The 26,346-nt window shown below is 38.1% G+C and overlaps 2 protein-coding genes across 4 annotated transcripts in view; both read right to left on the bottom strand.

Annotated features, from left to right (window-relative positions):
- Positions 1 to 69: 69 nt before the first annotated feature.
- Positions 70 to 16,313, bottom strand: LOC146522307 (uncharacterized). 2 transcript variants are annotated; one of them, XM_085153715.1, is made up of 8 exons: positions 11,164 to 16,313; positions 8,903 to 8,938; positions 8,385 to 8,651; positions 7,630 to 7,893; positions 4,413 to 4,523; positions 4,188 to 4,256; positions 3,866 to 3,916; positions 70 to 3,525 (listed from the first exon to the last, which is right to left on the bottom strand). In XM_085153715.1, exons 1-8 carry the CDS (start codon positions 11,198 to 11,200, stop codon positions 3,518 to 3,520), a joined length of 843 nt encoding a protein of 280 aa, XP_085009841.1. In that variant the 5' UTR covers positions 11,201 to 16,313; the 3' UTR covers positions 70 to 3,517. The 2 variants fall into 2 exon arrangements, with proteins under 2 accessions (XP_085009841.1, XP_085009840.1); XM_085153714.1 differs by having other exon boundaries at positions 70 to 3,916; positions 16,261 to 16,313.
- Positions 16,314 to 16,330: 17 nt separating this feature from the next.
- LOC146522302 (Fc receptor-like protein 5) overlaps positions 16,331 to 26,346 on the bottom strand; it is a 76,671-nt gene continuing 66,655 nt past the window's right edge. The window contains exons 11-18 of one of the 2 annotated variants that reach the window (XM_085153690.1): positions 22,066 to 22,173; positions 21,933 to 21,948; positions 21,752 to 21,837; positions 21,538 to 21,588; positions 20,254 to 20,313; positions 19,974 to 20,033; positions 19,756 to 19,821; positions 16,331 to 19,623 (exon numbers count right to left, since the gene is read on the bottom strand). In XM_085153690.1, coding sequence (XP_085009816.1) covers positions 19,619 to 19,623; positions 19,756 to 19,821; positions 19,974 to 20,033; positions 20,254 to 20,313; positions 21,538 to 21,588; positions 21,752 to 21,837; positions 21,933 to 21,948; positions 22,066 to 22,173 — 452 coding nt within the window. In that variant the 3' untranslated portion in view covers positions 16,331 to 19,618. Of the gene's footprint in view, positions 19,822 to 19,973; positions 20,034 to 20,253; positions 20,314 to 21,537; positions 21,589 to 21,751; positions 21,838 to 21,932; positions 21,949 to 22,065; positions 22,174 to 26,346 lie in introns of both variants that reach the window. The other variant, XM_085153691.1, reaches the window with a different exon arrangement.

Below are 26,346 nucleotides of genomic sequence, written 5' to 3'. Positions count from 1 at the left end.
GTGTCCAATGCGAATCAATCGCGCGTCAAAATATGCAATACACACATGAACATTAGTCACAGTTAAAACATGTTTGATTAGCTGATGGGCACCGAGTGTAATAAGTGCTTAGTGGACACATGTCCAACACCAGTTTTATGTACTTTTCATTTGTTTATTATTGTGTAAAACTGTATGCTAAAGCGGATTGCTAATGGGATGTTCTGCCATAGTGTGCTATGCGGAGTGGTGTGTGGCGAGCTTGTGCACTGATAATACACTGTTGTTTCCATTCAGGTACATCACTTGTTGTTTGTACATTAGAAATTGTAATATTGCTGCAGTAATCGCGGCCAGTCTGCCGTAGCCATACGAGAGTGTGCTGTGCGGAGTGGTGTGTGGCGAGCCTGTGCACTGATAATACACCGTTGTTTCCATTCAGGCAATAAAGTGGCAATGATCGATAAGAGACTCCTTGTCTTCTTAAAAAAACACAACACAACGCAGAGTCAAGGAGTCTGTTTGGGCCGAACGGTTTCAGCGGTATGAAGCAGAAACCGGTTACATTTACATGTAAACCTGACGCTCTGACAGCGTCTATCGCCTTCGGTGTTAAAGTCTGCATACTGCTGAAAAGTCAGGTGAGTGGAGTCCAGATTATTGCCCCAATTAAACACATTAAACAGAATATAAAGTATAAAGTATTTAATATGAGCTCAAATGTAAACATGCAGCAGTGATATTAATGCATCATGTGTAGTGATGTGTTTTCACAGTGTTTGATTGCATTTTTTTAAAAAAAGGAATAGTTTGAAACATTCCTACACCACTTGCCATTACAAGCTGATAATAAATAATTGGTGGTAACATAGTAGATATTTGTCTAACTATAGAATAATATTTTACAATTCTTCAGCCACTTAGTAGTGCCGAAGGTGAAGATTTCCATGTTGAGTGTAGCCAGACAGCAAAAATGATGTGTTTTTATTAGATCAAATTTAACTTGAAAATTGGTAAACAGTGAAGGAAGGTTTTTGTGCAACTGTATTGTAAAATAGCATACCATTAAATGCACTTGTCACCAGCATCAATTGCAACTTAAATGAAAAAGGAAAGAGAAATTCTGAAGGTTTTCCCATGTTGTGCAAGATTATGAGGAATAAATATCGGGAGTTATCTCTGAACAGCCGGCAGAGCTGTCCACAGAACAGATCAGGATCATGATGCTCCCTGCTCTCTTATCTGCTACCAGTGAGGCCTGAGGTCTATATACTGTTCAGGTTGCAGTGTAAAACATATGTAAGGGCACTCATAGTACAGCTAAAGCTAGTATGATTCTCTTACTCTTTGTTCCCTTTTGATACAAGTTTAGTAAGGTTATTAATAAATTGTTATATTATGGTGCATGACCCGCACTGAGTGTTGGGGCCACTTAACTGAAGCCCCTGCATCATTTTAGCCTTGTCACACTCTGCTATGATATCAGAAAGATATAAACATGAATGAAGTACATATTTAGTGGGTCTTTTCCATCTGATGTACCAGTGAATTAGTCATCTGTGGTCTTAGAAAATTGAGCAACCATGGCTTTGTTCACTGCTACTGTACATGTATGGTGAAAGATTGACGCTGACTTAAAATACAATGAAAAACCACACTTATCCCTCATGAAAGAGCCAGAAGCACAGAACAATTCAATATACTGATTACCACTTTAAAAAAATAGACATGAAATGCATGATACTTTCAAATCCATACAGTATGTATGAATACTGTAAGTATTCTTCATTACTTTTGGGATAATGTAGAAGATCTTATGTGTAAAAAAATTCTCATTGTATGTACTGTAACACAGCAACAGCTGAATTTAAAGCCACATTTCACTACATACACTATATATAACACCTTCCAAACTTTCGGTTGTTACATGAAATGTTATACAAAAGTTTTAATAAAAAAATATTGGATTATAAAGAACACTGTTAAGAGATATATTCTAAAACACTTCTTCAGTAGAGAATCAGAGAAGAGAAACACACAGAATTTCTTGCTACCAAGGGCAGCCTCCAGAACTCCAACATCCCAAGAGTGAGTCTCAGAGAGTGGCCCTGAGGACTGCCCTGGTCTTTTATTTATACACTTCAGTGAGCGTTTGCTCCATACATTGAAATGTGTGTGTGTGTGTGTGTGTGTGTGTGGTGGTGGTGGTGGTGGTGGTGGTGGTGGGGGGGGGGTGTCAAAGTGTGACCCCATAAAGGCTTCCCTAAACCTGCTGGTCTCGAAGTCCAGCAGTTCATCAAACCAAAAGCACTTAGACTAAGACAGATATAACTACGTTAATCCTACCGTAAAACAATAAGACAAGGTACGACTTCTCAAATGCTCCAAGGATGTGGGGGTGAACGCCAGAACACCCTGGAATGTTACAGACGTCCTAGGATGAGACATTCTTTCAAATATGCCACCAACTATATGCCTTTAAACACAAATGATTACATGCAGTATTCTACCATATTCAAACTTATATCATTAAAGATTATACTGACTACTAAGTACAATTTTCCATTGACAAACATGAATACTTAATGTAGTAAAAGAAAACATTAACTCTATATTGTAGTGTTTAATATGATTTTTAACTGTCACGGTCCTGGGTCAGTGACCCAGTGTTTTCCGTTTGTATTATTATTCCTTGATTTCATGTGTTGTTGCGGGTCTCTTGGTTTTGGTTTCTGTCTTAAGTATTCCTGGCTCCTTAGTTCTTTAGTTTTTTCTGAGTTCTAGTTCTTAGGTTTTGGTTCTGTGTCTCCCAGTTGTTTTCCCTGTGTGTCTATCGTTGTGTGAGTTCTTGTGCCATGCTTCCACTTGTGTTTTGTGCTGTTATGTTTATCGGGTTTATCAGGTTTGTTCTTATGTTTGTTCTGTTTTTGACTTATGCCTGCAATAAAGCAGTGGACCTTGAGTTTAAGTTCTGCCTCCACGAGTCTGCATATTGGGTCCTTTTCCTGCCTGCCTGCCACGCAGCCTTATGATGACACTAACTTATTGTACAATGTTAGCGAGAAAATCACAAACATTTAAAATGAAAACACTGGCACAGTCATTGCATGAAAATGTCATTAATGAACCTTTTAGAAATTTGCCTTAGAACGTAATTTAATAATGTTTGCATCATCAAAACATTCCTACTGATATTTCAATTAATTTTTTACATCAAAGAGAAGTTAAAACATATATAATATAAAAACAAAACATCAGAGAAACATTTATAAAACATATTTCAGATGTTTAGCTATAATGTTATATCTAAATACTTTACCAGAAAACCTTATTTTATATTTGTGCCCATAGATTGTAACTTGATGGTCCATGAGTGGTGGGAAATATGGGGGAATGGGACGTGACAAAGGTCTGATGGTTGAGAATGACAATTAGTCTTCAGTTATGAGGAAAGGAGACACTCAAACTATTGTCACTTCTCATAGCTCATCCGGTTTGGGTAGAAAGAACCGGACCCACTGCACCCACATCACACAGGTCACCCACCTTCATACAGAGCAAAGGCGGTAAAGCACAGATAAATTAATAAATTCATGATTCCAGATACATTCTGCTTTAAATGAGCACATTAGATGAATGCTCTCTTTCAGTGGATTCATGAACAACACTGAACTTCTGTAAAATATATTCAAATATACTCTCAGTATGAAACAGCTCTGCAGTTCATTATTATTATAGGTGTGATCACATTCTTGTGATTACAATAATAATTAAATTAAAAAAAACATTAGATTAAAATAATAATATTAGTATTGATATTAATAATAATCACTGTTATGTTCTAATCACGGCTTCCACAATCTATATATTAAAGTTGATACTGTACCATTTTGAGTATTTCCAGAGCCTCTGATTGTTTCATAGACAGAACGATCACCTACAAGTCAGAGAAAATGAGTCACCACAGGTCTGTGATAGTAAAGTAAACACAAGTATTCTTGTCAATAACATTTATATTAAGTTAAGATAAGATAAGCTTTAATGTCAGTGTAAGCACAAACATACATTGAAATTAGAAAATGTATAATTACTTATAAATGCTGCACATGATTAAATGTTGTTATTGTCTTAGCTTTGTTTAATTCAACAGTGTTAAAGCTGCAGCAGAGAAAAGCATCAGGATATTTTAAACTAGGTAAAAAACTAACCATGAAGGAGAGAGGAGTAAACTTGTTGTTGATTTTCATCCTGACTCACCCTCTGGTCATCGGCAGAACCTTTATTAAAAATCCAAAATAAGACACTAACGTTCACATAGTTTATTATGTTTTATATAATATTGTGAACAGTTTGCAATTTTGTAATGTTGCATCTCCATATTTAAATATTTTAAAGAGTAAAATATGTAATATCAGAAGAAAAAAAAGTCTCACATTTCTTTCTGTAGACCTTTTTGTACAGGAACAGGAACAGGAGGAAGATAAATATGATTCCAGGAATGAGTCCAGTGATCATCAGAACAGGAAATGGAGAACTCGACACAGCTATTGCAAATAAGGAAAATGAACTGTTAACTTTATTAAACATAACCAAATTGCACAAAGTCAGAGTTAAGTCTTAAAAGTAAACTCTAATTTAAATATATAACAATATTATATAACCTCTTCACTGAATTTGGCACACTTGACAACCCTTTAAACACTGGCACCACTTGCTGTAAATAACAGTCATGGTTCCTTTTAGGTTTGTCAAGTGATTTATGTTTGTGTTGTGTTCTCTGTTTTTAGTATTTGTATTTTTGCGTTATTATTTTACCTGCCCAGTGTCACTTTTGTATATTTATCTTGTATTTCAGGTCTGATACTTCATATGGCTTCTTTATAGTTTATTTTGGGATGGAAAATGGGACATACAGTGGCTTGCAACTTTTTGACCAAAATGCAAAATGCTATGTGTGGTGGAAAACTAACACTGCACATCACTCTGAACACACCATCCCCACTGTCAAGTATGGTGGTGGCAGCATCATGCTCTGGGGTGCTTCTCTTCAGCAGGGACAGGGAAGCTGGTCAGAGTTGATGGGAAGATGGATGGAGCCAAATACAGGGCAATCTTGGAAGAAAACCTCTTGGAGTCTGCAAAAGACTTGAGACTGGGGCGGAGGTTCACCTTCCAGCAGGACAACGAAGCTAAACATAAAGCCAGGGCAACAATGGAACGGTTTAAAACAAAACATATCCATGTGTTAGAATGGCCCAGTCAAAGTCCAGATCTAAATCCAATCGAGAATCTGAGGCAAGATCTGAAAACTGCTGTTCACAAACGCTGTCCATCTAATCTGACTGAGCTGGAGCTGTTTTACAAAGAAGAATGGGCAAGGATTTCAGTCTGTAGATGTGCAAAGCTGGTAGGGACATACCCTAAAAGACTGGCAGCTGTAATTGCAGCAAATTGCAGCGGCTGAATAATTACACACACCCCAGTTTTCAGTTATTCATTTGCAAAAAATGTTTGGAATCATGTATGATTTCCGTTCCACTTCTCACATGTACACCACTTTGTATTGGTCTTTCACGTGGAATTCCAATAAAATTGATTCCTGCTTGTGGCTGCACTGTGACAAAATGTGGAAAAGTTCAAGGGGGTCGAATACTTTTGCAAGCCACTGTAAATGAGCTCAGCTTCTGTGTACAGTAATAATTGAATATCACACCAGATTTGATGCCAGGCGACTGTGGAATGGACTGCACTGCATCACTGACAACGAGAACGAAAACACAGGCAGTTTTCAGCCCACCGCATCTCTTGCAGACGAGCTTAACAACTTCTACGCTCGTTTTGATGCAGACAACAAAAAACAGATCCTCTACCCTCAGGAAGACAGTGAGGCTGTAACTCTAACACTCAAAACAGAAGATGTGAGATGGTCAATCCTCACAAAGCTGTTCCTTGTTACCATCCGACAGGTGTTACAGGAGTCTGTCTGCTCAGACTACAAGACTTAAAAACAGTTTTTACCAGCAAGCCGTTCAACACCTCAACCACAACACTCAACAGGACACACACCACACTCAACAGGAGACAGAAGCTGTCCTACAATTTCACAGGTGCATACTACACTCTGCACTGGTCACCCCATTCTTATTAGTATTTTCATAAAAATAAAAACCCTTATTCCATGCAATACTGTACTAACTCCCACTCAAAAATATTGTACTGCTCAGTTTCACTCCTGCCACTTTATCCCCATCCCAAACTGAAACTGATTTGTCTGTGAGTCCTTAATAAACTGGCCACTCTTTAGGGTGTTTTATTATCTTAATATGCTAGCCTCCTGTTGCAGCTGTCTGCAGGTGACTGGGGGTGCTGAGGATGGTAGCAATAATCACAGTCACATTATTTTTGATGTTTTTTCTTGATCATTGCTTCTTGTTAAATAAATATATCTATATCTATCTATCTATATATATATATATATATATATATATATATAGATATATATATTAGGGGTGCAACAATACTCGTATCAATATTGAACCGTTCGATACAGTGCTTTCGGTTTGGTACGCATATGTATCGAACAATACAAAATTTTTAATTTATTTTATCAACTTTCCTTCTGACAGTGCTGTCTGTGTTGAGCGCTCAGTGGATCTGCGCTCGACAGTGCAGACTAGGCGGAGTAGTCGAACGCAAATTCACTGAGCGCAGGGCAAGCTAGCGAGACAGAAGTTAAGCTCTCCTTGCAACATGGCAAATTGAACCTCCCCCACCCTCATTCAGATGTGGTGTTTGGAACTATTTTGGATTTCATGTGACGTATGACCCTGAAGGTAAGCGCGTCATGGACAAAAGTAAAACAGTATGTCGGATGTGCCACACAATGCTCAATTACATTGGTGGGAACTACTGCGTTAGCGCAGTTAGCTCGTTAACGTGTTGGCCGTTCAGCCCCACGCACGAGGCGATCCGCGGTAGCTCGTTAACAGAGATTTGCTGTGTTGTGGCGTTAACGTCATTTCAACGAGATTAACGCTGACAGCACTAGTGGGAACACAACGAATATGACTGCACATTTACACCGACATCATCCTAGTACAAAGACAAGTGGAAGCAGACAAAAACAACAAGCACGCATGCTACAAACTTTACCCGAGTCATTTAGACAGCCGTTAGCACATGATTCTCCTTATAGGGACCTGATATGTTTAATATGCTGCTGAGAATATAGCCCAGAAGAAGCGTATAGTATAGCTTTTATTTTGGAAAGAGCCATTTCTCTGTAATAAACTCTCTTTTCCAAAGATGAGTGATTTCTTGATCAGATAGATTTATTATTTTTTATTACTTTGTCGTTTCAACAACATTAAATTTAAAAACTGTACTTTTGAGTTAAAATATATATTTATAATTGTAATAAATAACAAATTAAAAAAGCATGAATGTTTTTTTTGTATCGAAAAAATATCAAACCGTGACACCAAAGTATCAAATCGAGCCGTGAATTTTGTGTATCGTTGCACCCCTAATATATATGTGTGCATATATATGTATATATATATGTATACACACACACACACACACACACACACATCTCTCTCTTTCTCTGGGTGTGTGTGTGTGTATTTCGAACTAAATTACTGAACTCACTGGTTATCTCAATGGTGACATCATCACTTATATCAGTGTAGTAATCTGCGTTTCCTCTTGTTCCTCTGCAGCTGTAGATTCCTCCTTGAGATACTCTGATATCTCTGTTTTGTTGATCTCTGATTTGAACTTCATAGGTTCTTTGGGTTCGTCTGAACCACTCATATTTCCATCCATCAGAGCTCTGCACAGAGCAGGTCAGTGTCACACTGCCCCCTACTGTTATGATTGTTGTTCCTGCTGTCAGTGTGGCCCTGGGTTTATCTGATGTTATGATAGTGGAAGAAAAATAAAGAAATATCTGTGATTCGTTATAACAACATATGAACACTGAAAAACAATACAGTTTATATTTTTATTAGTTGATCTCAGCATAAATGTTTGTCTATTCTCTGTTGAAGGAAACAATGATGCATTAAAATGTCATTCCTCATGTTTTGGTTTAGATAACAGAAACATCTTCACTTTAAACTTCATGAAGCTTTTGATGTTTCTTCTTTTCCTTTAGAAATGTAATTAAATTTAATTTCATCCATAATTGCTGTTGTTAAAACTCACACACCTGCTAATGATAAATTTCAGGGTCTGTGAGTATTGTAGCACTGACTTTACTGTGAACGAAGTAACAGGTACAGTGATCTTGGTTAAAGTTCAAGTTTCAGTGACAAATTGAATTAAATGTTCTCTATTTTATAATTCAGTTGAGTATTTGAACAGGGATCATACATTTATTCTGTTGGTCACTGAGGACTTACCTAATACAGTTATAGAGACAGTATTACTGGTCTTTATATGATGTGAGCTCACTCTGCTACCAGAGCACTGATATTCACCACTGTCCTGTGTAGATATAATTTCTAATCTGTAGTCTTTGTCTGTGTTGTAGTGCACAAATTCTTGACCGTCCTTCTTGATTTCATAATACCAGTCAGTGTCTTCTCCTTCATTCATGTCACATTTGAAGGTAACAAACTCTCCAATGAAAAAACTGGACCAGCTGGGTTCAATAGTTAACACAGCATCTAGAATCCAACACAACCACAAAGTTAACAATCTGAAACACTTTTATGCACAAAACAATCTGTGACAGTACGTTCATACACTGTTCATATATATATTTTACTATTCAAAACACAAACTGTGTTTATATTCATAAAATTATAAATTAGTGAAACAACAATGTGAAGTGCTTAAGACTGATAAAGCAGTTGATGAATCTTTACTGAATAAATAAAAAAGAAAGAAACAAGAAAAAGTAAAACTTTTCAGTCACCTTGAACATGTCCAGTGCAGAGTAGCGTACAGAGCACTACAATAAAGAAAAAAATGTCAGACATTATCAAAGTGGTGACACGCAACTATGTGTGTGTAGGTTGTCAATCATACAGAAGATGGTAGTGTGTTTATGTCATACTTGAGTGTCTAAGGAGCTTGGTGAGAAAGTGACTGGACTTCTTTAGGTTTTCTGAAGGTGTTTCATATCTTTTCCAAGAAGCTTCTTCAGTTTTAAAACCAAATGGTGGAGAATCCCAGTTATTTAAACCCTAGTGGTGGTATCCACTAGTTCCACTATCCACTAGAAGGCTGTTAACTCAATATTGATCCTGTGCCTCATCACATGAGCCAAGGTGTGAACAACAGTGTGAGTCATTGTCACTGGAGGTTTTTACTTTTCTTTCTTTTTTTTTTTTTTTAAATCTTGTCCTGTCTGAAAGTCTTTGCAATGAGAAATATGATCTGAATATTTTTTTCTGTCAAACACAGCTATAAATTTTCTCCAGGCTCCTCTGGTTCATGTTTATTTGTTTATTTCTTCATATCTATTAGTGTTATTTCAGCTATAACATTCTATGTATCTAGATATATGTATCTATATATATATCTTTCTGTGGTGTGTGTGTCTGTGTGTGTGTGTGAGTGAGAGGCTGACAAATCTGAGTGTGTATGTGTCTGTGTCAAGAAATGTACTTGATAATGAGGGTAGGAAGTCACAATAACACGCAGACAGAGATGGGAGAACTGGGCTATTTTCAGCCCTCAAGAGTACCGAAGACCTGAGAGGTTTCAAAATTATTTTGAGGCTTTGCTTCACCCTATTATGTGGCCTACTGACAACACCTGATGCTAGATGGGAGTAGGGATTCAGGCTCCTCGGAAGGGATCTCAAAAATGCATTGTAGGTGGCAGACTGTAAGGGATGCCATGACTAGAGTTTAAATAGCTGCATTCCCCGTGTTTTGGTTTTAGAACTGTAAAAATTTCTCGGTTGAGAGGTGAAACATCTCAACACAAGTTGTCTTCTGTCCAAGCTCTGTAGAAACTCAAATATCGTAGACACATGCCCAGAACTGATCAACCCATGACGGGCCTGCCTCAGCAGAGGGCATCAAAAGGGTAGAAAACCCAACACTAGAAATTTTATAGTGATAAACCATAACGCTGGTTGACTGATACAGCTGTCTCAGGGCCTCCTGGGGGCTGTGAAGTTAACCTCATGGTAGTGAAACCTAACCAAGGAACGATAAAAGAAAAGAAAAAGAAAAAAATTCCACTCTTCTCCCCTCTGTTCTTTTTCTTTTTTCATTTTCTGAGAGGCAGTGGGGAGGTAGAGTGTACAGCCCTATCCGGCGGGGAGGTGTGGGATGCCAGATCAGGTGCCTCCCTTCTGTCTCTCCTCTCTCCTATCTTTTCTCTTTAGTCTTACTTCTCTCTATCACCTTTTCTATCCCTTTGAAGAAGTGAGGCTCCATAAATATTAAAGAGGTAAGTATTACTTCTTGTTTTACAGTGAATTGATGGAAGAAAATAAAATGTAGAAAAATAAACAGAAGAAAATAGAAGAGAAACAACAATATAACATAAACCAGTAACACACCCCAGGGCCTAATCAACCCTGGCAGGGCCTCCTTGGATGAGGGTGTCTAGTGATAATGGCCGAAACACCCGTTGAATCCAAGGTCCACTGATGTCACAAAATTTTTATTTTATAATCTAGATCAGATCTCTAATCCCTAAACCTAACCAAGGAAGGTAAAAAGAATCTAAAAAATGGCAAAATAGCTTTTGATAAAAGACTGAAACACCCTGTTAAGTTGATGCACACAACGATGTGTCTCTCTGGTAAAGTTTCCAGGCTGCCATCCCTCAAGACTTTCTCCATTTGAATCAATTTATAATCAGGGATTGTAACTTCTAGTCCTTTTATTGAATCATAAATAAAACACTTGGAGTTTTACTGGTGTCTACTATGATTTGTGACATTTTATATTAAGATGTAAAATTAATATTCAATTCAATTCAATTTGCTGATGGAGAAACAAACCTTTCTTAGATAAACTAAACCAGCTCCACTCTGATCTGAGTCAGTGCACTAAAATCTAATCCAGTCTACAAACAACCATGTTGGTAACAAACATGAGAGTCCTCTGATCACATGACCTGAAATGGTACAAATGACTGATGCTCTGTTCTTCTTACTAAAACATGTTTATGGATCAGTATGAATCAAACAATAGAAGTCAGTGATGTACTCACAGAATAGGCTCAGCTCACAGAGCAAAGTGGCTCCCATCCTCACATCCAGCAGTGACACGTCTGAAAACTTCTACAACTTTCTGTAAAGAGAGAGAGTGAAGCAACAGCACAGCAGATACCAAAGAGCTGTGAAGAGAACAAAGATTTTTTTCAACTTCTCTCAGCTTCCTTCCTTTTTCACAGAACTAACACTCTTTAACAAGATCTGACCACAGCATGACGTGTTTATACTCTTTTATATTTATTTCAATTTTCATCTGTCCAGGGTGTACCCCAGCTCTCATCCTAAAACAGCTTTGATAGGCTCCAAATCATCTGAGACGCTCAACTTTATAAACAATTAAGAAAATAGATTCATAGGAGAATAAAGTTTTAACTGATGCTGATAAGCAGAAATGTCAATATAAAACTAAAAATACATCTGAACTGACAAAGCTGAGCTTGACTCATTTAAAGTATTTCATTACACTAATGCAGATTTTTTAACATGAAATTGTGGTTTGCTGATAAATTCACCCACATGTCGTGAGCAAGCTCAAGCTAAACAGAAATAGTGTCGTTAACCAGAAGTGGGCGTGAGGCAAGAGGAAGTCCTGCCCCCTCTCTCAGATTATATCTCAGTTACTTTAAAAGTGCTGCTGTATTTGTGGTGATGTCAGCTGGGCTGAGTTGCTGAGGCTCATGGGTAATGGTTTTGAAATCAAATAAACTTTAAACATGTGACAAAGGTGTAAGTGTGGCATGCTGAACTTCAATGCCACATCAGTGCCACAGTTTCACACTTTGTACTTTATACTTTACAGAAGAAGAGGAAGAAAATGCAAAAAAAAAAAAAAAAGTAAAAGCACAATGTTGCTTTAGCCGCATTTACACCTGTTTATTTGTATTTATTTATTACTATTATTTTTAAATGGGTAACTACTATACACAGAGCACAGCCACTTAGCAGTGGGTGTTTCCCTTTTTCACACTCTGGAAACCCTTTAAGAGACAGAAGCTCAGGATGTCTTCAAATAACTCCTCAGTTTCACAAGAGATACCACAGAGTGAGATTTAAGCTATGTCCAAACTTGCCCGGATAGATTTGAAAACGGCGTTTTTGTCTGAAAACGCTCTGTGTCCACACTATAGTTTTCAGTTATTTTCACAGAGTTGTGCGTCCACATTGAAATGGCCTAAAATGCTTACGTTCCAGTACTGTGCATGCGTGGAACGCAAGAAGATTCAGCCTGCCTAATTTCTGTCTGCCGTTTATATACTTTCCGGTGTTGTGCCAAAAACTGATTCCAATGTTTTCTGTATATTTTTTCTGTGTAATATCTTTACGTATGTTCGTAAATAGACTTCGGTGAACAGGGTTTACAAAGGGGTTATATAGAGAATTAAAAAAATATCTGTTTTTCAAGTATCTTTACAACTCTGTCTTATTGTACTTACATTATAACCAATCCGGTCCTTTATCCCCACTTTAAATATTTTTACAGAAATATTGTAATATTTGCTGCCATTTCTGCTGTCCTCTTGGCCAAATTACTCTTACAAAATACATTTCTAATGTTAAAGGAGCTTGCGAAGAAAAACCTGGATGACTGAGAACCTTCACAGACATTTCTAATGTTAATGAGATTTTTTTAACTGCATAAATAAAGGTTATATAAAAGTCACTGCCAAAAACTGATTGCGGCTTCTACCTTGTTACACGAATGTTGTTTGTGGCTCAAGATGACTTTATGCCATCCATAAGGGATGCATTTGACATATGTTTCACATATTATAGCCCAACAACTTACTTATAGCAGTTTAAATACGAGCAATCAGTTTTTGGCAGACAATCACTTTTTGGCACAACACCGGCTCATTGAAACGTTGCGGCAAAATGTTGAGGAAAAGCAACAAGTTTTTTAAATGGACTAACAATGAGGTGGAGTTGTTGCTGCGAGTAACACAAAAGTAAAAGGTTTGAAGAAAAGCTATCTGGAGCATGTACAAACTGATATTAATCTTTAATAGGGCTGTGAAAATTGAGAGCAGACAAAATAACTGCTGTATAATGCCCTCCACTATCTTTGTTAAATTGGTCACATGACTGCATCACATGACTAACATGCGTCATTGTTTTTGAAAGTCTCAGTTTTCTCTGTCCACACTGCGACGCAAATGCACCGTCTACAAATTTATTCGTTTTCGAGAGCGTTTTCAAAATGCTGCGTTTTTCCTTGGGGAAAACGCCATCTCAATGTGGACGGGAGGCCAAAACGGAAGAAAACAATGTGGACATAGCGTTACACAGCACTTTTCTAGTTTTAATGACTGTTAAAAGTTAAAACTGTGTAAATGTATGCATTTCAATAAAAAGACTTTAAGCAGAGGCCAGAGCTGGAGTCATCTGAGGTTGGGTGCAGAGCTTGCAGCTTGCAATTAAAAAAAGGCTGAGCTTTAACTATCTTGCTTCGTTCACGGTGATAAGTCTCTGAACCAGCGGGGCCTGCGAGTGCAGACCTAACACACCTTAATGAAAAGAAAAAAGAAGTTCTGTAGGTTTTCCCATTTTGTGCAAGTTTATGAGGAATAAATATTTGGTTATCTCTGAACCTCCAGCCTTCAGAGCTAAGAACAGCTCAGGATAATGCTGCCCCCTGCTGGTGCAACTCTTTTATCTGCTGTCAGTGAGGCTTGAGGTCATTGTAGTGTTCAGGTTGCAGTGTAAGGGCAGTCATACTACAGCTACAGTTTGATATAAGCTTGGTAAGGTTATTGATAACCTGCACTGAATGTTTGGGTCACTTAACTTAAGTCCCTGCATCATTTTAGCCTTGTCACACTCTGCTATGATATCAGAAAGAAATAAACATAAATGAAGTACATATTTAGTGTGGCTGTTCTTCTCTTCCATCTGATGTACCAGTAAATTTGTCATTATTTGTCTTAGAAAACTGAGCAATCTTGTTGTCTTTGTTTATTGTTACATGCACGGTCAATCATCATTTCCGTCATTTGCACTTAGAAACATATAATCATATATGCTTAGAGGTATATAATCGTTTCCATATTGATAGAATGTATCATCCTTAGTAGGTCTTTAAGACTCTGTGTACCATGAGATGGTAGGACGTACACTTCTTTTCCTGAGTGTTCTGGCATTCCTCACACATGTCCTAAGGTCATAAGAGAGGTTGTATCTTCTCTCTCTGATATATGGTATGGCAAACACAACTGTATCTGTTTAAGTAAAAGAGGCTTTTGTTTAGGGGAACTGCTGGACTCTCTGGCCCAGCTATCTTGGGAATTATTCACAGGGTCATATTCCCTGTGAATTGATAAACCTAACAACTCCAGAAATGAGTCCAGTGATCATCAGAATAAGAAATGAAGAACTGGATACAGCTACTGCAAATAAGGAAAAAGAACTGTTAACTTTAATAAACTGAACAGAACATTGTGATAGAAAAGATGGAAAGTATTTTTTCTCTTGAACTGCAGCTCAGACTAACAGAACTTCCTTCAGTCACAGGATGAACAGGACTCACCAGGATAGGATCATAATCTGCAAAAAAGTCAAATCACATTAGTTCTGGTCACACTATTAGGGATGGAAAGAGCCTAAACAACAACAACAGAATGAATTGCAAAAAGTTAGAGATAAGAAGTGAAACAGCCTATAGAGAGGAGGTGATGGCGCTGTACGAGTGGTGTCTGGAAAATAACCTGACTCTCAACATCAGCAAAACTAGAGAAATGATAGTGGACTACCAGAAACGACCAGTCAGGGAACACCAGCCCATCCACATCAACGGTGTCAAGGTCGAAAGGGTCAGCAGCTTCAAGTTCCTTGGAGTCAACATCACAGAGGACTTCTCCTGGACCCTTCACACAGACACTGCTATCAGGAAAGCTCGCCAGCAGCTTTACTTCCTGAGGAGGCTGAGGAAGTTTGGCATGAACACCAACATCACCTCAAATTTCTACAGGTGAGCAATCGAGAGCTTGCTGACAAGCTGCATTACGGTTTGGTACGGAAGCTGCTCTGCCAGCAGCCGTAAATCACTACAGAGGGTGGTGAAGGCAGCAGAGCACATCACTGGCACGAGGCTTCCTGCCATTCAGGACACCTCAACCACAACACTTAAACACACACACACTCCACAGGACGCACTCAGAGGCTACCCTGCAGCTTCACAAGTACTCTGTATAATCTGCACTGGTCACTCCACTTTATTAATATTTATATTTAAAAAAGTGCAATACTGTAACAACTGCCACTAAAAAACTTTTGCACTGTTCAGTTTGTACTGCTGCTCATTCCTGCCACTGTGCAATATCCCATATATTAATATATGGGATATTAATATATGGGATATTGCACAATATCAAGTCTGGAATTTAAATTTACTCTACACTCAGTTGAATATGACAAAGAGAACCAGATCTGAGTTTTGGTGGGTTTTTTTGTAGGCAAGAGTCTAGACAGAGAGGTCCAGACTTGCTTCCCTTGGCCACTCTTCCATGGTCTCACTGTGGTTATACAGGGACTGAATAGGCTGTGACAACGAGCCAGGTATCCCATACAGGATACCCCAAGAGATGCAATCAAGTGCTTTCTCTAAGTCCACAAAGCATAAAACGATAAATATACTGATAAACTGAAAGTGAAGAGAGTAAAAAGTCTTAAGATTCATAATCACTAAATAAATAAAAAGAACACACAAGTGAAAACTGTTCAGTCACCTTGCGCATGTTCAGTGCAGAGGAGTGTACAGAGCACTACAATAAAGACAGAAACTTCAGACATTATAAAACTAAAGACACTCAAATATTGCATAAATAAAACATGAGAGTCCTCTGAGCCTCCGTTTATGAGTCAAACACCCTGCCTGCCACACAGAAAACCATGACAACAAATCTTTCTTGGATAAACTCGAGCAGCTCCACATACTGACTCAAATTAGAATGAACCATCAAAAAACATGATGGTAACAAAACATGAGAGTCCTCTGATCAGAAAACCTGAAATAGTGATGACTGATGCTCTGTTCTTCTTACTAAAACATGTTTATGGATCAGTATGAATCAAACAATAGAAGTCAGTGATGTACTCACAGAATAGGCCCAGCTCACAGAGCAAAGTGGCTCCCATCCTCACATCCAGCAGTGACACGTGGGAGAAAACCTGGGAGAAAACTGAGAGCCCAACGGATTTACTTTACCAAATGGACCATCTCAGCCTTGCCGTAATGGTCTATTTGATTCACCTTTTATTGTTTATTTTATTTTATTTTCACTTTGCTAAATACGGGAAAAAAAGGGGAAAAGCGGAATAATAAACCCACTCACAGAGCACTGGGACTATGTAACAGGGTTATTTACAGCTAAGTCAATAAAACAGAGGCAAAGCAGCAGGTGAATGCATTAAAGATTTGGGAGAGGCAGTGAAAGTATTTCCAAGGGTAAACACACGCTGTTGTTTTAATCTCACGGGGCTCGATACACACAGAGAGATTTGCACAGACAGACTGATTATTCCAATGTAAAGAGAAACAGAAAATCATACAAGACAGAGGCTGAGTACCTAACTGACACAATAATATGGCAACAACTGAGTGTCTGCTTGTGTCAGTCTGAAATAGTCGGCTTGATGAGCAATGAGCTGTACGTGAGTATGATCAGCTGATCTTTTACAGGTTAGCAGCCAGTGAGGAGGCAGACACATTGAGCGGAGCTACCTCTGTAGAAAGGTAACACACCTCCACGAACACAAACAGACAAGCACAGGAGAGAGAGAGAAAGAGGCAAAAGGCCATCGTGAGAGAAACTCAGGGAACATGACAGGGAGACTGTTTGGTTTCTGGCAGAACCACGTTACCATGGACCTACACAGACAAGGTCTTCATGACAGAGAACAACAGCAAGACGTGTCTCCTTCTTTCTCTGTTGTCCCTGTGATAGACTGGTGACCAGATCAGGGTACACCATGTCTTGAACTTATGGCACATGGAAGAGGTTCAAGCCCCTCTGTGACCCAAGAACTGGGGGATTTTGACCCACAGAAAATGGATGAATGAGTAGAAGACTCACACTGAGCATTTTGTGGTTGCACAAACAGAACAGGATTTCACAGAGAAGCCAAATAAGAAATGATAAAATAATCAAAGGGCTTTTACATGAAAACTATTGAAAACAGAAGTCACGCCTCTACTTCAGTTAGAGGCGCGACTAACTTATTGGGTGTTTATTTGTAAGCTGAGAAGAAAGTCAAAACTTCATTTATTATTTTGATTTTAAATTGATGTACCGCAATTATTAGTGTTTTTATATATTACCTTTGATTCATCATATCTGCTGTATAAACGCTTTCACAATCCTGCTCCTTTTTTACAGCCAGTAATGAGACAATCTTTTTATATTTACAGGAAAATACCAGATAATGTATTTTTTCTGAAACTGAACAAATAAACAAATAAATACTGTATCACTGAGTGTGTCTAAAGAACAAGTACCTTGATCAACATTAAGGTATCAATAGTTGCAAGACTGTAAAGTTATTATTTTTAAATGATGTGAAGTCTGTTATATTAGATGATATGGACTGATTGGTAAATGGACTGATTCTTATACAACACTTTTTACTCTCCTGGAGCAATCAAAGCACTTTATATAACATGCCACATTTACGCATTCACACCAATTCCCACAAGCACTTTCTTTTATGCTTTAAGTGCTTTCTAGCTAACTTTCAGACACATTGCATCGGAGAGCAACTTGGGGTTAGTATCTTACCCTCGGATATTTAGCATGCAGATTGGGGGAGGCAGAGATCAAACCACCAACCTTCCGATCAAAAATACAATTATTTGTTGGTTACCTCTGAAAATTGATATCAGAGGTATATAGGCTCCTATTTTTAACAGAGTAAATCCTGTAGTCAGACTGTACATAAAGTTATCATTTATGTCCTTTTTTTTCCATGTACAGTTGTGGGGTTTATGAATATTCCCCACCCTAAGCTATGTATGATCTGATACCACTTTACTTCTTTTGCTGGTTTAGAACACAAGCATTTGAGTCAATTTAAATCAGTTTTGTTTATTTAACAACAATTCACAATAACAGTCACCTTAATATGCTTTATTTTGTAAGTTAAACACCCTGCAATAAACAACAAGCACCTGGTAACCGCTGAGAGGAAGAACTAAGCCTGACACTGACAGAAAATACAACTGCCTCTGCAGGCAGCTTACTTAAAATAAAAAGAACAAAAAGTTGATCTTTTAGTAAAACTGTTAAAAGAAGAAAAACAATTTTATAGAAATATGTCAAGTGATGCTTAATTCATCCAGGAGAAAAGAAACATCAAATGATTTTAGAAAAGACACAGAAAACATCTGTAAATATGCACTGCTCAAAAAAATTAAAATAATTACTTTCAATTCGAGTAAAGCATCACACCACTTAAACATCTGTGAAGTAGCAAAACATGCAGTTAACAAAAGGTGCATCCCAAATCAGGAATCATTTTACAACTAGAGGTCACTGACATTTTTTCCTTTCTCATCTTTTCTATCTGTCTTTTTCACTACTTTTACTTTTGGCTAGAGTTATCATCGTTACTGGTAGGATGAGATGAGACAACCCCTGGATGCTACAGAGGTTCTACAGGCAGTCTAGCTCCTCTAGGATGCCAGTTCAATGCGTGCAATTGCCAGGTTTGCTAGCACAGTCTCAACAGTTTGTCACCCATTGTCAGATCCTATGCAGGTGCCTGTGGGTCCTGGGTTCCTCCCTGTATGACAATGCCCAGCCTCATGTGTTGAGAGTATGCAGGCAGTTATTGGAGGATTAAGGAATTGATACCACTGATTGGCCCCTATACTCCCTGACCAAAATCCAACTGGGACATTATGCTCCTCTCCATCTGAAGCTGCCAGGTTGCAGCTCAGACTGTCCAGGAGCTCAGTGATGCCCTGGTTCAGATCTGGGAGGAGATCCCCAGGACATCATCATCTCTTGTGGAGTATGCTCCAACATTGTCAGGAAAGCACACAAGTCCATGGAGGACAAACTGACTACTCAGTATAATTTTGAGTTGGTGCAATGAAATTTCAACAAAATGGTCTGCATCATTTTTTTTCCCACTTTGATGTGTATCAAAATTCAGCCCCCTGTAGGTTGATTATTTTGATTTCAAGATGTTGTTTATTTGTATTTTTATTTATTTATTTATTTGTTTATTTATTTAGCAGTGAACATGTAACAATACTTGCAGTTCAGTGAATGTTCATGTGTGCAAAGCATCCTGGTCTCAAAGCATGATTATCACTCAGGCTATTATGATGAATGATTTTACTTATTTTACTTTATTTTATAAAACAGTGCATAATCTCAATTTCTCCAACAATCTCTTAAATTCAAATGAAACACAGTTTTGTCACTGATCCAGTTGGTTTTGCAGATCTTGTTATTACTCTGAAAGAAATGATGCAGCATAATTCAGTCATTAAAGGTGATTTAGAACTAAATTTACTTCCTTAAAAACTTGAGTTCATCGTTACAGCAACAAATCACAACATGTAAGCTATTTTATTTCTGCACAGTTACCCAGAGCTGTTTGTGATTTAACTTCAGAATAAACTGTTTCATCAGCTGCTGCAGGAGCTGGTTTCCCTGCAAAGAAATGATTTGTCAAATGTCATTGTTACTGCCTCTTTGTTCAAAGTGACAACTTGATTAATTTTTACAATTTTTCTTCTTGTGTAAAAATAATTAAAACTCGAAGCAAGCATGAAATTAGGTACTTATTTGATTACTTTACTTACCTTTGTGTCTCTTCGGTTTCGCTTTATTGTAATTGACCTGTGCATACAACAGGCTGTCATCTAAAAGAAGATGGACAGATGATCAGGATAAAAAGCCTCAGTTCAACGCTCCTCCACCCCTGGTCATTAAAGTCAGTGACTCTACAATCCAGTGAGGGAAATTTATGTATTTATGTAACTGATATCATCACTACCCCCTGAAATAATGGTGTAGTCAATGAGGATTGCTTGATGCATAAAAAACAAGAAAAAAGAAACAAAATCGTATTACTTTACTAACCGTTGTCTTTCTTGGTTTTAGCTCTATCGTGGGAGACCTGTGCATGCAACACACTGCCATCTGAAAGAGGACGGACAGATGATCAGGATAATAAAAAAAAAAAAGGGTGAAGTGTGTTAATTTTCATTACATTCATATCTCTGTCAGTCAACACCACACTGATCATCTAAACCTATTGAAGGTCTATTAAAGATGAGATGTTTCTGTCATGTTTAAAAACATTTCTATGAAAACCTGTCAGCCCTCAATTCAGTTTCACATCAGCTCAACCCTCCTTCATCCCTGCTCAGCACGACCCTTCCACTAAGCTCAACTCCAAAACTTAAGGATCACTCTTCACTTTTCCTCCATCTCTGTCAGAACCTAAATTCCAGTGAGGGCATGTAGCTCATACCATTTATGTCCTTTGAAAACAATAATCTGATCTAATCAACAGATTCCTCACATGTTTCTTCTATTCTCTTATTTCTGATAAGAACAGGGTTGAAATTAATTACATGCAACGCTTGTAGGTGAAAATATTACACTCACACTAACATAACAATAATGTTTATTACATATCTACATACCTACATGCTAGATAGTACAGAGTTAAAAAAAAAAAAAAAAAAAAAAAGAAAAAATAAGGAATTTTATTGAACTATACCAAAATCTACCAAACCGACATAACACAGAGTGAGATAAACATCAGGGATATCAGTTTGTCTAATTAGGAAGCGTAAACCCGTCTGAATCCGTTTTAGCTGCTTTGGTGCAAATCAAAGTGACAAGAGGTGCACTGGAGAGGCAACAACAAGGCAACTGCCAAAAAATAAACGTTTCTACAAGGAGTCTGTTTCTTACAGTTTGACCAGAAACATGCACATGCTGCTTGATTAAAGCCCTTATGGCCCAGATGCTCAGCTCTCCTTGTGTTACAGATCATCTCCTAGTATGTCCAGCACTTTCTTGAGAGTGCGCTAAATGTGTCCTCCTGAACGAGCTGGTCTGCAGGTGCTGTACCATCTCATACAACCAGTAGTGACAGGAACACCAGCAAAAAGCAAAACTAGAAAACAATCATCCAGGAGGAATGAGATGGATTCATAAAACAGATTCACAATGGTTTACATTTTGTAGGACAGACTGATCTTAAAGTTGAACTGACCCCGTGTTACACCGGAAGGACCAAGTGTCCAACTTCTTTTTTTTCTTATATGTGTGCTGCATATTTCTAAAACTTCCATGTTTAAACATAAATAATCACATAGTCTTCATATGTCTATGCTACTGTATCTACTTTACCATTATGTGTGTCATCGTGGTCTTTGATTGATTCATAAACACAAGCATCTCCTACAAAAACAAGCCAATGTCAGATTAGTAATTGAAATTCTTTTGAATGGATTTGATTATATTTGAAATCAAACTAGAAACAGATAAATTGGACCTGGAGTTTAAAATCTGTCAGTAAATAAATAAAGCAACAACAATAAAACTTGTCATGGATCAGGCTGACCTTGAAGAGTAGAAGCATGTCGACTGTGTTGAGCTTCATCCTTGATCACGTGGTTCATTGCAGAGCTCTGATTTGTGCTCCGAGTCCTGGTAGAACAAAAAGAAAAAAGTAGTAAACCTGTAGATTTAATAAGAAACACAGGATATACTTCTAGTACAGGAGAGGGGAGATTTTAACCAACCTGGTAAAGATTGAATCTGGAAGAAAAGAAAATTTCAGTGTTATATAGTAAATTCTTCTGGTACATGGAGTGTTGAAGATACATATGTGAATTTTATTATTTACTTTATATTCAGTTCAGAAAATGGTCTCACCCTTTTTGAAGCGACACAACAGCAGCAGAAGAAGAATCAGTAAAATTCCACAAACAAGTCCAACGATCAAAGGAGTGAGAAATGAAGAGCTTTCAGGATCAGGTTCTGCTGTAATAATACCAGGCTTTAATTAGACGTATTTATACAGATTCATCCACATAATTTAGGAACATTTTAAAACATAAAATATAGTACTATTCACAATATCACTATTCCTAATAAAAAGTGAAAAGATTGCACTTGTTTTACACCCTCCTGTTCTCTGGTGATTATTTACCTGAATAGCGATAATAAGAAAACTTTGATCTGAATGTCCCATCACCTGTTCATCACTCCTATCTCATATCATTTTGATTAGTTTGTCATTTCTATGGAAAATCACATGAGAAAGAAAAAATGTATCTTCTCAACCTGTAGTAGGGCTGGATTGGACAAGAAATTGGCCCTGGCACTTTTGGCCCAGGTGGCCCAGCGTGATATAAGTACTTAGACATGTGACAGTTCACTATTAACAGTGGCTGATGGTCAAAGTACGCATTCATTTTACTGGAATCCTTGAATCTCGCTTCCTAATTATATCCCTCCATCTACTTTTTTATGGCTGGTGCTAGCAAGAACAGCCTCCTGAGCCTATGAGACCTGGTTACTGGATGTTTCTGGCTCCAGGCCTAGAGGGACATACAATACAATTACAACACAATTTTTTTTATATAGCACATTTAAAAACCAGATGTATGCCAAAGTGCTTCACAGAAACCAATTAAGAGCAATAATAAATACAAGTAAATAAAATAATAAAATACAAATAAATACAAATAAAATATACTGACAGGCAGTGTTGGGAAGGTTACTTTTAAAATGTATTCCAGTACAGATTACAGAATGCATGCCCCAAAATGTATTTTGTAACGTATTCCGTTACGTTACTCAAAGAGAGTACTTAATATACTGTCATGCTTTTTACAACTACATGAATGTACTATTGCTGTGATTTATTACTGTTACTGAAGGTCCGCAGCTCCGAACCGTAGTAAAGGGACCTCTGGCTAATACGTCGGTTCCCTGTCGGGCTCGTAGCCGAAAACTAGCTTTACTTTGTTGTCTGGGTCACTTTGCTAGCGAGAGACAGAGAGAGGCGTTGAAAGGCTGCTCCAACAGAACTTATTGTTTCGGAGGAAAACACGAACACAGTCGAGTCTTAATAGCTTACTTACAACTGGGCTCGTCAGGCACTCTTCTTGGCTGCAGTGGTTATTATTATATGTACATGCTTCCAGCTCCCGTTTTTGCTCGATGACAGCTCGTACTTTTCCACTCTCCTTTCCCCCCTCCCTCGCTCACAGACACATAACGTGTATGGCAGTCCATTCTCCCTGCAGCACGGACTACACTGCCTATGATGCTACATTTTTAGGGCTATGCCTGTAGCATTCTGCCTATTAGCTTAGCACAACAACAACAACAAAAAGGCGCAGAGAGAGAGCGTCACCCTGTAACCATGGCAACCGTAACGCCGCCACCTGGAACAACAGATCGTAGCTGTCAAACAAAACCTAAACAGTCCTGACCCGCCACAATATGAAACAGGGAAGTACCGCCGTGTAATCCATTTATTTCAACAAAGTAACTGTATTCTAAATACCACCTTTTTAAACAGTAACTGTAAAGGAATACAGTTACTCATATTTTGTATTTTAAATACGTAGCCTAACGGCGGTACATGTATTCCGTTACTCCCCAGCACTGCTGACAGGTGGGAGACATAACTAACCAATGATATACCAGGCATAGTAGGCACAAGCCGAAAGGCTGAAGGTTAAATGCTAAAAACATTAATAAAAGCAAAAAAAGCATAATTAGGAAGGGAGAGACTCAAAGATTCAGGTAAAACTGAATGGCTACTTTGACCACAAGTCACTGCTGATAGCTAAAGTGTATGTTTAGTTAGCAATCATGGTAGGCTCCATGGACCAAAAATGCCAAGCTTGATTTTTTTGTCCCAGTCCAGCCCAGCCTGGAGCCCAGAGTGACAGGATATCCTTCAGTAATGGTGCGTTCACACCGAACGCGACAGACACGACCAGAGGTTCAGGTTTACATGTAAAGTCAATGGAGGAGCGCGATGAAGCACGACTGGGGGTTGCGCGAAACTGCAGAAGCAGATTTGTGACGCAAAAGCGCTTTTCTGCCTGATTTCTGCAGCCAAGTAGCGCGACTGACACGTTTGAATCGCAAAGTAAAATCCACGCTGCAGTTTGTGTGGTGCATTTTGTGCATTCACACTTATCTCATCTACCGCTCGAGTTGGAAAAATCTGAACTCCAGCGTCAAGTCGCGCCGCGACAACCAATCAGGAGCCTGGTGATGTGATGCTCTGACCTAGTTCAAAGGGGCAAGTCCAGCCAAAGCCATTCATTCTAGCAATCAGTAGTTTTCTGATGAGGCAGCAGGCTCTCCAGGGCAGAAACAATGTTCTTATTTTTCTCCTCCTTCTCCCTGAGGCTCTTCCACTTTAAGCTAGGTCCTTTTTATTCCTATCTCTCTGTAAATAGTTATATTTATGTTTAATATTTTTCTGTTTGAGCATCTTAATATTATTTCAAATAAATTTTTGTAATGAGTAATGTGTAAGTCTGATTATGAGTCTGACTGTGTCAGGATAAATGACCTGCTATTATCCAATGACACATCAGCTTTCCGGTATCTTTTGTTAGTTTCTCCTCCTCTTCTTTTCTCTTTTTTCTAAACTGATGACCTGATGACTTCCATTGCTTTTAATTTTGCACTCCAGTATGAACACCCATCCCCCCCAACCCGAGGATCACCACATCATAACCTAACAGACCTACACCTTAGTTCACAGATTGGCTTTGTCTAGGGTGTATTTCTGGGATTTCGCACAACCCAGGATTCAAATCATGAATATATAATGGGCTTTGATTTACAACATTATGAATGAAATGTGCTCTATTTGGAAGCAGCCGGCTCCTCTCCCCTGTCAACGAGTTGTGTGTGAGACTTTAAATCATCAAATTGAACATGTTGCCTGTCTGCATCACTAAAGGACTCCGTGAGAGACGTCTGTCTCACCCAGGGCCGTGCAGAGAGGTTTAAAGGGGCGGGTGCTCAAAGTTAAAAAGGGGCACATTGAACCAGGCTGAATAACAACAACACACATTCATCAAGAATCTAATATGGGAAGGGCAGGGCTGTGTTGATCTGAGACTGTAGACATTAAAAAGTCCATAGGAGAGATGGTAGCTGATTAAACAAGTGTCATGAGATAATAACAAAATGCAAAGATTGGTGACAGTGCTTGGAACCATAAGGCAACAAAAAACTGTGAGAAATCATTTAGGCTCTGCCTGTGAATCACTCTTTGCTTCTCTTCTTCCTTCCATCCCATCATTTCATATATCACTCTCCACTTGCTGTCTATCTGAGAACAAGGCACAACTTGTTATTGCAATAAACTATAATTTAATTATCCACACCTAACAACTCTTGCACTTAATCTATAATAAAATGATGACAGAAAAATGTTATAGCACTGCCTTTAGTAGCCTCACACAGCTCCTACTGTTTCCTCCTCATGTCCTTACCAGGCATGTCTGGACAATGTTATATCATGAGTAATAATTTTAAAAAAATCCATATACATAAAACAAACACATGCACGCACACACAGTGACGTTTTAGACCTTCTTCAGAATACTGTATATACTATGGGCATCACGGTGCTGATCCAGAATCCTTACATTATTATTTATTACTAGAGCTACAATAATAAAGAAATGAGGAGGGAGAAGTAATAAATATGAAATAATGTATTTATGATGATTCCATTTGTTTCGCTATCCACTCTGTGCAGGGCAAAGCTTATTACATTTTTAAACAGTAGAGATACAATAATTTTACTGCTGTAAAAACCAAATTTTGTCTTATTTAAAATATAAATCTAATATAATCTGCTTATTAATGTTTGTTCTTTAAAATACAGCGTGTGTTTTTTAATATATTATAATTTTAATGCATAATTATGTGGACATGCATATTAGATCGTTTTTTAGTGAAATATAATCCCTCCAGAAAGGCAGGAAAAGCCCGGAAACTTACTTTAAAACTAAATATGTTCTAAATACTTTAAAACTAAATATGTTCCCTAAAACGGTGACAGAGCTACAGACCCATGACAGCCTTACACAGGTAGCCAGCAGCTATGACCAGCACTACATGTGCAGTTAATAAAAGGACAGGTAATGTTTGTCGCGCTGTTGCAAA

The sequence above is a fragment of the Neolamprologus multifasciatus genome, chromosome 3 (assembly GCF_963576455.1).
Source record: "Neolamprologus multifasciatus chromosome 3, fNeoMul1.2, whole genome shotgun sequence".
In the NCBI taxonomy this organism is placed as follows: Eukaryota; Metazoa; Chordata; class Actinopteri; order Cichliformes; family Cichlidae; genus Neolamprologus; species Neolamprologus multifasciatus.
Note: the sequence above shows the minus strand (reverse complement) of the source record. Positions and strands in the feature narration are given on the sequence as shown.